This window comes from Lotus japonicus, chromosome 1 (assembly GCF_012489685.1).
Source record: "Lotus japonicus ecotype B-129 chromosome 1, LjGifu_v1.2".
NCBI lineage: Eukaryota > Viridiplantae > Streptophyta > Magnoliopsida > Fabales > Fabaceae > Lotus > Lotus japonicus.
In genome coordinates, this window is record NC_080041.1 from 98,257,291 (window position 1) to 98,270,160 (window position 12,870).

Sequence of the window (12,870 nt, forward strand, 5' to 3'; positions counted from 1 at the left end):
TGCAGGTTGAGGTGTTAAATTTTCACATTGCACATGTCTTATAATGGCAGCTGGAAGATCAGATTGTCTTTGACTTTTTTGGATTTTCATTTTATCTTGGTTATTTAACTTAATTATCTTTAATTGAAAAAAAATCTAAAAATAAATTCAAAACCTCTATTAAAATTAATTCATAATTAAAGTTAAATTATTGACCGGGTACAGTGGGTAAAAAAAAAATCCAACACTTCTGTAGTACGCATGCCAAGAAATGAAAAAACAATACAGCTTCTCCAATCAGCAGTGAAGGCCTTTTCAAGTTCCAGTAAGAATGCAAGCTTTTCATTGCTCAAATTTACATTTTGATGAACCACTGTTCATAACATTTGAAACCACACATTGAAGAAGCTTCTTCACTTCCCTACACTCAATATTCACTCACAGTCACATCACATAGCATAACTTGCAACTGTTTTTCTTCTACTCCAAAAATGGATGAGGAGGAAGAAATCATCGAGGTTAGAGAAGAGTACATGGTTTCACCATCATCCAATGAAAACCCAACTCAGAGAATAGCTTATTTTCTCAAACCCTGCAGCCAAAACTGCATTCAAGAGTCACCACATCCACATGATTTTCTTCATTCCTTCCTCTCCAACCAGATAAATGCTATCACTGAAGTCAGATACAATGGTTGGCAAAAGCCACAAGAGGAATGGAAAATATGGGTCCAAAAGATGCAACTCAAGTATGAACATTTGTGGGTAAAAGCTGGCATAAACCATGCAATCCAAGCTTCTACGTATGAGTTCAACAGGAAGCATGAGTTGATTCTTGCCCTTGCTCAGCGATGGTGTTCCAAGACCAATACCTTCATCTTCCCTTGGGGAGAAGCAACCGTCACGTTGGAAGATTTGAAGGTTTGCTGGGGTTATTCTGTTATGGGAGTTCCTGTTTCTAGCCCTCTCGAGACGAGTGAGCAGAAGGAAGTAGAAGCAGAACAAATTGAGGCAAGAAGAATGTTTAATAGCACAAAATCAAAAAAAGTGACTCATAGGCCATGGGTGATGCATTTTATGAAGAATGAAAGCAGAGTGGAACACGAGGCCTTCTTGATTTATTGGTTGTCAAGGTTTGTGTTTCCAAAGGTACATGAAACTATTTTGAAGAGTGTTTTTCCGATTGCGATACATCTTGCTCGAGGGACCCGAGTAGCTCTTGCACCGGCTGTTTTAGCAAGCATTTATAGGGACTTGAGTTTGTTGAACAACACCATCAACAACATTGGCACAACCATCACTTTGTGGGCACCTTTTCAGGTTGTGCAAATATGGGCTATGGAGAGGTTTCCAGCACTGCAGCGGTATCCACAAGCAGTTGAAGAACAAGTGCTATGGCGGTGGGCTAAGTGGGATGGAGTAAAAATGGTAAAAGATAAAAACTTGAAATCTGTATTGGATTCTGCTGGAGATTGTAACAGATTTTTATGGCGACCATACAACAATTCACCATCTCTAAAGCTTTATAATGAGAAGGAAATGTGGGAATGTGATAATCCTAATTTGGATTATGAATTGGAGTCATTTGGTCGTTGCTTGAGGGCGTGTAAATTGGTCGGTATGGGGTGTGTAGAGCAGTACTTGCCACATCGTGTTGCTTTACAATTTGGATTGGACCAGGACATTCCAGGTATGGTTTTAGATTGTAACAATGATCCTTGGATATGTTATAGCCAGCCTATAATGTATATGAATTTGGAGAGTGCTTTATTTTCCTGCCAGTCTAATGTGACTTCTAGATACTATGATTGGTGGAGGCAATCAAAATCAGGCAATGAAGGAGAGATCATGAAGTGTTTTGATCTTTGTCCTATAAGCATAAGCAGTTCAGAACATTTGTCACCAATTTCAAATGGGCAGGTAAAGAGTGAAGGGTCCTTTGGCCCACCTCCTGGTTTTACTTCCAAGTTTGGAAGAGATCAAGCAGGGGACTTTGATAAAAATGATCAGTTGGGAGAAAGAAGAGACAAAGATGATAGCGAAGAAGCCAAAATGAAGAGTCCATTTTGTGATATAAATGGTGCCATTGACATGGAAGGGGAAGGGGAAGGTGCAAGAGTTGGTTTAGGAGCAAAAGTGGTTGCTGAGCTTAAAGATGCAAAATTGAGGATTTCAAAGCTTGAAAAAGTGGTTGCTGAGCTTAAAGCAGCAAAATTTGGCCCAAAGGTTGAAAGAGGTGCAGACAAAGCAAAGCCATAGTGCTCCTTGGTTAGTAACAACAGATCCAGATCCTGTTTACCCACTGCAGATCAACTTATTTCTAAGTAATAGTTCAATTGCTAACTTGCTTTGTATTGTGACCTGTTGTTTAGTAATAGTTCCTTTTTTCGTACAATCTGCATTAGTGCCCTTCATTATACTTGCTATTATGCAGATCATGGGAATATCAAGTGTCTGAAGTTATTGATTCGGTTGTTTTTAAAAACATAATATAGAGTATCCCATTCTCTTTGTCTATTGATTACAATATTTTAAGGAACAAAGTACTGATGAAGAACTTGTGTGTCACCAAATCTTCCAATTTCATTTTAGTGGAGGACTGGAGGTACAACTACAATAAACTTGAGGACTAGTTCTTTTAAGTCTACCAGACTTGAGGACTAGTTCTTTTAAGTCTACCAGAATTGATGTAAGAAAAATAAATAGCTGTAAATTTATTGAAATGCTAATTATTTGAAGAGTCAAAATGGTTTCAGTGAAGTATCAATTTTAATACAAGAGAGTGGATGTTTACTTGCTAGTTTATTAATATGTAGTTTCCGTGTATTCTGTTAAAATAAACTTCTTTTTCATGGTTGTAAAATGTCACCAAATGAAGTTCATGAACTTACTGGATTACTTATACAAGCAATCCTTCAAATTCTGAAACAATTATCACAATACACTGTATCTATATGATTTTTTTTTCTTCTCAGAAGGTCTGTATTATTTGTAGGCAGAACTTGTAATCACCACCTAATTAAGGACAGTTGGAGAAATTGCTCTTCTTCTCTCATTTTACACATCATTTGTCTTCTTCTATCATTTTGCACAAAATTTCCTCACTGATTTGGCAAAAGTGGCATTATCTACTTTATTAAGTTATTCTTTTGGCCTTCATTGTTCTTTCTAGTCTCAATGAAAAATAGAAAAATGAAATGTAAAAATATCATAATAAATTCCACAAATATCATCTAAGAAATACTGCTTATCAATTGTTTATGGTGAGTTGAGGTGTAGAGATTTGGGTTTGGATTTGGAAACCTGGTAAATTTTCAGTTTGAATTTAATGTGATTCTAATAAAGAAAGCTATTAAGAGTAATTCTTTATATGAAAAAGTGATTGTCAGATGATTAGAAATGCATCAAACCTGGTATTAAATTAATGCTTATAAAGCATAGCATTGTAAAAATGATTACAGCAGCTTGTGTAGCTCTTGCTTCATTTCAGAAACTCTTCTGCCACTCAAAAACAGAATCACAAAATAATCCCTTAACATCATACATGGGGAAGCTTATTTTATTTGTGAAATTGCAAGCAACAAAAGGATACTCTAGGCTTTTCACTCACCTGCAAGTTTTCTTCCTCTTTTATGGTGTACTTGCACTGCACACAGCATGCTATTTGTGTGATTGTCCATTTTTGGTGCCATGTTACCCTTTCACAGTAGCTACCACATTCTGAAAATTTTGACAAAGCAACCATTCTGAAAAATTTGGTCTTCAACACCAGCTACCACATTCTCCATTGTTATCCATATTTGCTCTTTCAGTACTAGAGCATGCTGGTTAACATGACATATGTTAGATAATGCAAGGCTATTGACAATGCAAGGCTGGCACTAGACTCAGCATTGGGTGATTTTCTTGGCGTCCATATGTTAGATATGCTGGTAAGTACAGGGCATTTTATCCAGAAAATAGAATTCAGCAGGTACCATTTGAGGCTGATTTGAGCAAGAGCTAGCCCCATTTGTTACTCGCATGAGAGTTTCTCAGCTTGTTGGAATTGACTCAACTATAATGCAGTACTTCCCGCATAGAGTTGCTATGCAATTCAGAATGAATCAAGATGTTCCGGGTCATGTGCCTGTATTCAATGGAACTAAAGCTATTGCTTGGGAAAATTACTGCAGGCCCATTTCTGATAAGAATTTGTATTTGCCATCAAGGCTTTTTGAGGCAGATGTTACCACACGTTATGCAAGTTGGTGGAAGCAATCAGTATTGCATCATCAGGATTTTGCTAAGAATATTGTGCGGTGGAAGAGAAGTGCAAGGCCATCAAAACGTGGACCTCATGTAGTTAAAGCAAACAGAAGTGGTAATGATGCTGATGCTCCACCTTTGTTTCCTCCCAAACTTGATGTTAGCACTGTTATTCTCAAAAAATCTTGTGATGATGGTTTGAAAACTGTGAAGGTTGAAAATGATGCTGATGTACCTTCTGGTTTTCTTCCTAAACATTTGCGAGCTGTTCCTTTTGGAAATTCTGTTCAAGTTGGTTTCAAAGCTAATGAAAATACTGTTGATTTTCCAACCAGTTTACCCCCAAAACACGATGCACTGAGTCCTTGCATTTATGTGGAAAATTCTAAGCCTGTCTTGGAAGAGTACAATTGTGGTGGCATGGCTCACAGTTTGGCTAATGTAGCTACCTATGAATGTAAGCATTTGTCTAACCAATTTTCTTCAACCTCTTTTGTTGATTATGGAGAATTTAAAATGATATTATCAAATTCAAAAGATAACACTGTAACTTCATTAGGGAGTTTGAAGGAAGATTTTGAAGATGCAAATGGGAATAAGGAATCAATGCTGTCTACTGACAAAGTAAGGCGATCTGGGATCCAAGGTGAAAGCTGTGTAAATGTAGCTGAACTTAAAAGGAGAATTTGCAGACTTGAGAGAGCGATTTCAGGATTAAAGAAAGCAAGGTTTGGAAACATTTGAAAAATTATTAGCTCATTAGACTAGAACATCACCACTTGTTAACATTTTTTTGTGTCCTTTTATGCCTTGGGAGAATGGATGGAGGATAATAGAATGAGGTGAGAATTGAGATTTGAGAAGGGAATGGGGCAAGTTTCATTTTACATATTTCTATACTTGATATAAAAAAATTAGTTTTAAAACTTGGTTGGTTTGTCTGAGTGCTCCTCTCTGATTTGAGTCCTACAGAATATGTATTTGCTTAAAGCTCTTCCTGATTCAGTAAAACTCTTGGCTCTCTTTAAGAATCTCTATTACAATTCACTCTCATTCAATTAACCAACCTTAATCTTTTATTTCTATATGTTTATTTCATTTCACGATTTCAATTCTACAATCTGCAGCGGCTGACACAGTTGCAGGTAATCACCAGATGTTTGAAATTGCAAAGTACCTAGTTTTAACTAACATAGCTAAGTCTTGGGAGTGGATGATGTAATTTGAAGGTCCACCCTTGAGTGAAAAGGTAGAACCTTTACCTTCACTCGTGTCAAAATAATAATAGATTTTGGACAGTGCAATTCAAGAATGTAGCACTTTGGGATCTAATCAGTGCAATCCAAGCCTTTCATAGGTAAGATAGTAAACATATTGGAGTTCTTACAAACTACCATATTTCCCCTTAATAGCTACACAAGATATTTTCACTTAGAGTATTTGCTCCATCGTCTTCTTTTTCATGTATCTGAATTTTGAAGCTACTATTATTGAGGTTTGGATTTGATGCTCATATCTGAATGTGCCTTGCAGACTAATTTAAGGATTGCTATAATAGTACTTTTTTTTGAAATAGTACTTTATGCCTGTGATTGATACTAAGGCTGTAAATCACCTTTGCCCATTTTGGTTTAGAATTTTAAAATTGAATGAATATCATGAATTTGAAATCAAATCTTCTGTGAACTAGTATAGGGTATATGAGTATAAATCAATACAATATACTATGATGTTATCAATTGTTTGGTCACTTGGTGCCAACATTATATTTATTACATTAAATTTATAGATAAGCTAATCAAACTACGGTTTGTATTATTATCATCTGTGTACGATATCTTGGTAATGTCATATCAACAATCATACAGTACTAAATTGTTATCAATTCTTGTATTGTCATATTTAGGGTGATCATAGACATAGATTTTCTGCTAAACATTTATTAAACATACAATTTTATGGCGATTTTTAACCCCACAACACTTTGTGGTGATTAAAGTGGTATGTCTATAGAATGTCTTAAAAAATATATGTCTATCATCCCTCTCTTTTAAATTGCCAATGAGATCAAGGCGAGCAAAGCTTCTCAGCGCCGTTGAGGGTGAGGTCTGGGCTGTTGGCGAGTTATGGGCTATAAAGGTTTTTCCAAGTCCTTTGAGAGTTTTTGGGTATTGCAAATGGCTTTTGGTATTTGAGGTTGTTGCATTTGCGGGTTCTAGTTTTTGAGGCTATTGTTCATATTTACCGCTGTTTTGGGATGGTTTTTTGATCTTTTTGGGGTGGTCAGCCTTGTCCGTGTGGGTTTTTGATACCGTGTTGGGGCTGTTTGGGTGTATATCTTATCAGTTTCCTCATTATTATTATATATATTCTCTCCTTTCGAAAAAAAATACTCTTCGTGTATTTTATTCTATCAAACTTTATTTTATACAACATACTAGAGCGGTCCTTAGTCTTAAAACTATGTGAATAGTTGGTCTCATAGGGTATTTTAAGGTTTGTTCTATAATAAGACATTGAGTTTAGCAACAAGACTATGTGTAAATAGGTCAACAAACTTATATACTAACGAGTTAAACTAAATTAAAATAAATCTACTCATGAAAAGGTCAGGATGATTATAGGTTAATAATACTTAAGGGTGAAAATAAGCAGGGACCCAGTTTGGTAGACTTGATATCTTGGTAAGAAGACATTCAGTTTAATTTTTTCTTTTAACTACAAAAAGGGGCAATTTGTTTGTTTCTAATTTGAAAATACAGGATAATCTTGTGCATAAATTGTGCACGAAATCACAAAATTAAAGGTATAGCTTAGAAGACAGCTTCTTTGTTATCCTTTAGTTATATATGGAAGAATCATTTACCTTCTTGAAGCTTTTAAAAATCTTGTGTAGGTGAATAATGCAGGAATCAGTGGTGTCAATCCATATGAAACGGTCAGTTTACATATTTCATTTAGGATATTGCTCCTCTCCGACTGTCATTTTATAGAGTAAAGTAAGTAATAATAATCCTTACTGTGAAATCTAACGGTTAGGATTGAGAAATTGTTAATCATAACTCGCACATATATAACAAACTATGATGTTTATTAAGTGCATGTTTGAAAATCTGTCTATCATTGATTCTAACATAAAATCAATAATGGAAAAAACTTCTGAGTCTCATAATTGATTTTGAAGAAATAGAATTTGATCCAATCATTGTATAAATCTCAACAACCAATGGTTATCATGTTTTACTTTACCAATTGCAGTGACTTTGTCACTTTAGATGAGCTAAATCCGTTTTTCTAATGCTATTGGCTATATGAAGCCACTAGCCCACTATTTTAAGGCTTTGAGAAGTTCTTCAACATGAATGCAGGTGGGATCAATAATTAACTGGAAGGAGCTGACTCAAACTTATGAGATGGCTGAAAAGTGCTTATAAACAAACTACTATGGTGCTAGGGAAACAATTGAGGTATTTCTTCCCCTCCTTAAGTTATCCAATTCACCTAGGATTGTCAATGTTTCCTCCCAAGCTGGGATGTTAAAGGTACAACAAGAGTGGCAATACTTTTTTGGAACATGATTTTAAATCACCCTTTAAACATTGTCAAAATTGTGTTACGGTGGCATGTTTCAGAACATACCAAATGAGTGCGCTAAAGGGGTGTTTGGTGATGCTGAAAGCACCACAGAAGAGAGAATAGATGAGGTACTGAAGGAGTTTCTCAAAGACTTCAAAGAAGGATCACTAGAAAACAAAGGCTGGCCAACTTTCCTCTCTGCCTATATAGTCTCAAAAGCAGCCATGAATTCTTACACAAGGATTAGAGCCAAGAAGCACCTTAACATGTGTAGTAATTGTGTCTGCCCTGGTTTTGTAAAAACAGACATCAACAAAAACACTGGCATCTTATCCACTGACCAAGGTGCTGCTAATGTTGTGAAATTGGCTATGCTTCCTTGTGGTTCTTCTTCCCCTTCTGGCCAATTCTTTAATATGCAAGAGCAGTCAAACTTTTGATGGTTTTAAATGTGTATTACAATCATATAAATACAAGAATAAAAACATCTGAATGTGTGTCTTGCTGATATGTTTAACCCTTACATCTGGTGTCATAGTCAAGTTTGTAGGATAATAGTTACAAGTTGTACTTTTATCTTGTCTTGCATTGTTCACAATTTGCATAGTCAAACGTTTATTTATCTTGTTTTTATTGACTTTCATGTTTTTAGTACATGAGAATCCATATTATTAGAGTGAATGTATTTTTTGCCAGTTTGAATTGAAATACAAACACACTAAATTTTGTAAATAAATTATTGGTTAATAAGCTTTTTTAGAGTGCTGCTTTTAGCACAGCCAATACTTCTTTTTTTATATAAAAAATTCCTAAAATACCCTTATAAAAAAGTGGTTACATTTTTTATTGAAATTAAATGAACTCATTTTCATTCAACAATAAAATAGCTATAACATATGTGGTAAAGATGCGCTCTGACCAACTCAATAGTCATCAATCCAAACAAAACAAATAGATAGTGCAAATTTAGCCATAAAATCCACAACTAAATTAGTCTTGTTCAATGACTACTTTGGATGGAATTGGTGGTAACCGCCGTCTTCTATATCCAAATCCAAAAGGAAATTGATCAACGGGGCCAGATATGATGAGAAATTTCCTTGTAATGATGAGTATCTTGACAGTAATATAATCATAATTATTTTTGTTGTATGCTAACACATTTCTATAAACAATTCTCAGTTGTAATTTTCCTTAAAAAAAAATTCCTCCTTTCCTTAAGATTGGTAAAGACGGCAATTGATTCCAGTTATGCAAAGTAAGAACCAAAACATGTGACATTGTAACTATCTTAACTTCTTAAAGACCAAAGTTTGAACTCATTGATGCTATTGTATTTAACAGATTTCTGTCATTGAGAAAACAATTATCACCTTTTCATTGCTGCTCAATGGGGGAAGAAACAATTAGGTACTCTGGCACCAGAGCTGCTCACAAGAGCTTCTCCTCAGAATTTATTTTGACTTTGGAATTAATTGTAGTAGAATTTCCAAACATTCACTTAGACTTTCTACACATATAGTTAATTATTTTGTGAACTTAATTTGTTTCAGGTATGCTGTTGTGACAGGGGCAAATAAGGGGATAGGTTATGGGATATGTAAGAAGCTGGTTTCAAGTGGGATTGTGGTGGTGCTGACAGCTAGAAATGAAGAGAGGGGCTTGGAAGCTGTAGAAACACTCAAAGAGCTTGGTCTCTCTCACCACCTGCTTTTTCATCAGCTTGATGTGGATGATCCTGCTAGCATTGCTTCCTTAGCTCATTTCATCAAGACCCAATTTGGGAAACTTGATATCTTGGTATGGACCATATATAAGTTCCTACTTGAAATTGTAATAATTCTAATAAATTATTTAAAGTAGTTTAAAAGGATATCATTTTTTTATGGCAAAGCGCGTAGATCAACTAGAGTGAGATTGTCCTAACTTGAACAGAGGTACGTCTTGAGTTCGAATGCGTGTGAAGACAGCTGCGTTAAGTACATTGTTTTAGAATTTACTTTAGGCCAAGATATATGTTTGGTTAAGAGATTCAAACAAGATAGATCAACCATGAGATGTGGCGTGATGGTTGCTCACCTCATCTCTTAACCATGAGGTTAGAAGCGAAGACCCTGGTCTAAACCGAAAACACCAGATAGATTATCTCTGAACTAAGATATGAAGGAAGATGGTTAATTTGACTTGGTTAAAGGACAAAAACCAAAAAATAAACCACTATTTTCATATTGATGCAGGTGAATAATGCAGGACTTCCTGGGGGAAAATTAGTAGACGGTAATGCTTTACTTAGAAAGGTTGGTTTGCTTTCTTTTTCAATAAAAAAACTTAGTTTAAATTTAATAAACTACTATATATCTCTATTATTATAAAACTAAAGTCTTCATTTGCCAGTTAATCAGGTGATTAATACAATTCACATTTGTTGTAGAGAAATGGTGAAAAAATTGATTGGAATGAAGTAGGGTATCAACCCTATGAGTTAGGTGAAAAATGTTTGGAAACAAACTTTTATGGTGTAGAAAGAGTAACAGAAGCTCTTCTTCCCCTTCTCCAACTATCCACTTCTCCAAGAATTGTCAATATTTCCTCCAGAGCAGGACTCTTGAAGGTAAACTTTCATGGAAAATAATGTTATAAAAAAAAGTAATTTCAGTGGCATTGTTTTTTAAGATTGATTATTTATATTAGAAAGTCAAAGCCCAATTGATTTTAATTTTAATTCTTGTTTCTTTTGATAATTTACTAAATATTTCATCTGAAAAATAAGAAATTACAACTAACAGGATAAGTTTTCAATAAATAAATAAATTGAATGAATTCACAAGTATATATATTGATTTTGCACAAATGTGTTTGACTATTCACCCTAATTTGTGTGCTTGATTCCTTTTTTGTTCTTGACTTTTTCAGAATATATCAAATGACTGGGCTAAGACCATATTTGGTGACATTGAAAACCTCACAACACAAAAAATAGACAAGGTGCTTAAAGAGTTTCAGAAAGATCACAAAGAGGGATCATTGGAGATCAAAGGTTGGCCAACATTTGCTTCTGCTTACACAATCTCAAAAGCAGCTTTAAATGCTTATACAAGGATGATGGCAAACAAATACCCTCATTTTCAAATAAATTCTGTGTGCCCTGGTTTTGTCAAGACTGATATGAATAACAACACTGGAAACTTAAGCATTGATGAAGGTGCTGAAACTCCTGTGATGTTGGCACTGTTGCCAAATAGGGGTCTTTCTGGTTGTTTCTTTAATCAGGGTCAAGTAATACCCTTTTGATCTAGCTAATAGTTTTGATTAAGATGATCATAGCCATGAACTTTTATTGAAATATGTCATATGTCAACATAAAAGCTTTTTCCAACAAATTTATTCAGGGTCTTATTCTGTTAGTAAGTTTGTGGCTAGCTAGTGCATGTGTGAGGGATAGAACTTGTATACCAGTAAGTTTTTCCTTTGTCTCATTTTGTACACACAACTTTCCCAAATATGTACAGGGCCACTGCCATATATGTACAAGGTTGCTAGATGTCCTAATAACCTTAACATAAAAAAATCCACTCCCTTTTATGAAAGACTTGATATTTGGAGGCCAATATATGGCTTACACATTTTTGTGCTAACTAATTTCTATAAAAAATTTCTAAAGTTGGTATTTGAATACCTGGATATTTATGACAGTGGCCTCTAACTATTAAAGGGAAATAAACATCCTTCAGTGCCACTTACACCACCGCCAAATGGTGGGGCTTCTAGCCTGTCTTTTAAGAAGAGGTTTTAGTTCAAAAGATTTTTGTTTTTAAACTGCATATACAACAAGGTGTTGATCTATGGTAAGTAAGTTAGATCACTTTAAAGATTAGAACAGAAGTTCGAATCTAGAAAAGACATTTGTTGAGAGGAACATGCAACTGTTTCTCAAACGGATTACAACATCTGTTAAAGATGAAAAAAACCACATGTATCATTAACCAAAAAAAAACTACGTGTTCCCAAGTCCGAGACAATCTTATTCGAGTCGAGTATGGTATTTATGGGTGATAAAGTTCTCCCTACTAAGTATTTAAGAAGTACATTTACAAAGACTCAAATTCAAGCTTGAGTTAAAACTTTGAACAATCTAATGTCAGTTAATCTACGCACTTCATACCGTTTTAGTTCAAAAGTATAAAAGTATAGTATATTTGTATTAGCCTCAATTTTTTCAAAAACAATTTTGAAATACAAAAGCTACTACTAGAAGCTCCTCAACTGAATTAATTATGGCTTTTTAATCAGTTGTATAAACTTTTCCAATAAGATTTTTACCAGGAGGATTCATGAGCAATATGAATCCATGTTATTGTGATGAAGAAGGATGCCATTGCCAACTGTGAACCAAGACAGAGAAATGAAGTTGCTATGAAGTTTCATTCCAACTTAAAGCCAAAAGTGCTTTGTTAAGGTGGATGTAACTGCTCATTACTTGCGTGTGGTTCATCCAATATTGCACTTTGGCCTAATGCACGTAACTTCTGGCTTTTCAAAATCAATTTCATTGATACAAAATCAACTTTTCTCACCTTAATTACTTGCCAAACAAATTCACAAAATTGTTTTGTAACACCATTACTTGTTGTAGCCTTTACTTTTTCTTGCGCGCGGCTACAACTTTTGTAATTTGCACATATTAGAAAATTTGGATTTTTTCTATAATTATTAATTTGCACATAAAAGAAGTAATCTCGAAATTCAACTGTACCAATAATTTTTAAGACCATTTCAAAAAAAAAAAACGATAAATGAGTTAAGGATTTCAGGGCATTGAGGACGAGGACAGTAGACGACTCCTTCTTGTTCTTAGTGAGATAAAACAGCTAAGGGATTGAGCTTGGAACGTCTCAGTAGAAAGGGTGAGTCGGGAGTGTAATGCGCCAGCGGACTTCCTTGCAAAATTGGGAGCACGTTCTCCAGGTGTTAACTTTAGCTTCTTGGACAAACCTCCTTGAAAAGTAGAGACCCTTGTCATGAGGGACCTTATGTTTACTCGTTAGCTTTGTTATTTTGTTTGTTTTCC

At 34.9% G+C, this 12,870-nt stretch overlaps 2 protein-coding genes and 1 pseudogene across 2 annotated transcripts; all 3 read left to right on the forward strand.

Moving 5' to 3' along the window:
- Nucleotides 1–363: 363 nt before the first annotated feature.
- LOC130728224 (uncharacterized) lies at nucleotides 364–2,599 on the forward strand. The gene has a single exon (XM_057579612.1). It carries the CDS (start codon nucleotides 471–473, stop codon nucleotides 2,235–2,237), a length of 1,767 nt encoding a protein of 588 aa, XP_057435595.1. The 5' UTR covers nucleotides 364–470; the 3' UTR covers nucleotides 2,238–2,599.
- Nucleotides 2,600–6,287: 3,688 nt separating this feature from the next.
- Nucleotides 6,288–8,242, forward strand: LOC130714378 ((+)-neomenthol dehydrogenase-like; annotated as a pseudogene).
- Nucleotides 8,243–9,141: 899 nt separating this feature from the next.
- On the forward strand, nucleotides 9,142–11,423 carry LOC130728226 ((+)-neomenthol dehydrogenase-like). Its single transcript, XM_057579614.1, has 5 exons — nucleotides 9,142–9,212; nucleotides 9,356–9,602; nucleotides 10,040–10,099; nucleotides 10,234–10,413; nucleotides 10,716–11,423. The coding sequence occupies exons 1-5, from the start codon at nucleotides 9,193–9,195 to the stop codon at nucleotides 11,091–11,093; spliced, it is 885 nt and encodes a 294-aa protein (XP_057435597.1). The 5' UTR covers nucleotides 9,142–9,192; the 3' UTR covers nucleotides 11,094–11,423.
- The last annotated feature ends 1,447 nt before the right edge of the window (nucleotides 11,424–12,870 follow it).

Excerpts from the sequence above, each read along its gene's own strand:
- LOC130728224 (XM_057579612.1), top strand. The coding sequence starts at position 471 with ATGGATGAGGAGGAAGAAATCATCGAGGTTAGAGAAGAGTACATGGTT.
- LOC130728226 (XM_057579614.1), top strand. The coding sequence starts at position 9,193 with ATGGGGGAAGAAACAATTAG. Across the intron at positions 9,213-9,355 it reads ATGGGGGAAGAAACAATTAG|GTATGCTGTTGTGACAGGGG; the intron begins GTACTCTGGCAC and ends AATTTGTTTCAG. Across the intron at positions 10,414-10,715 it reads CCAGAGCAGGACTCTTGAAG|AATATATCAAATGACTGGGC; the intron begins GTAAACTTTCAT and ends TGACTTTTTCAG.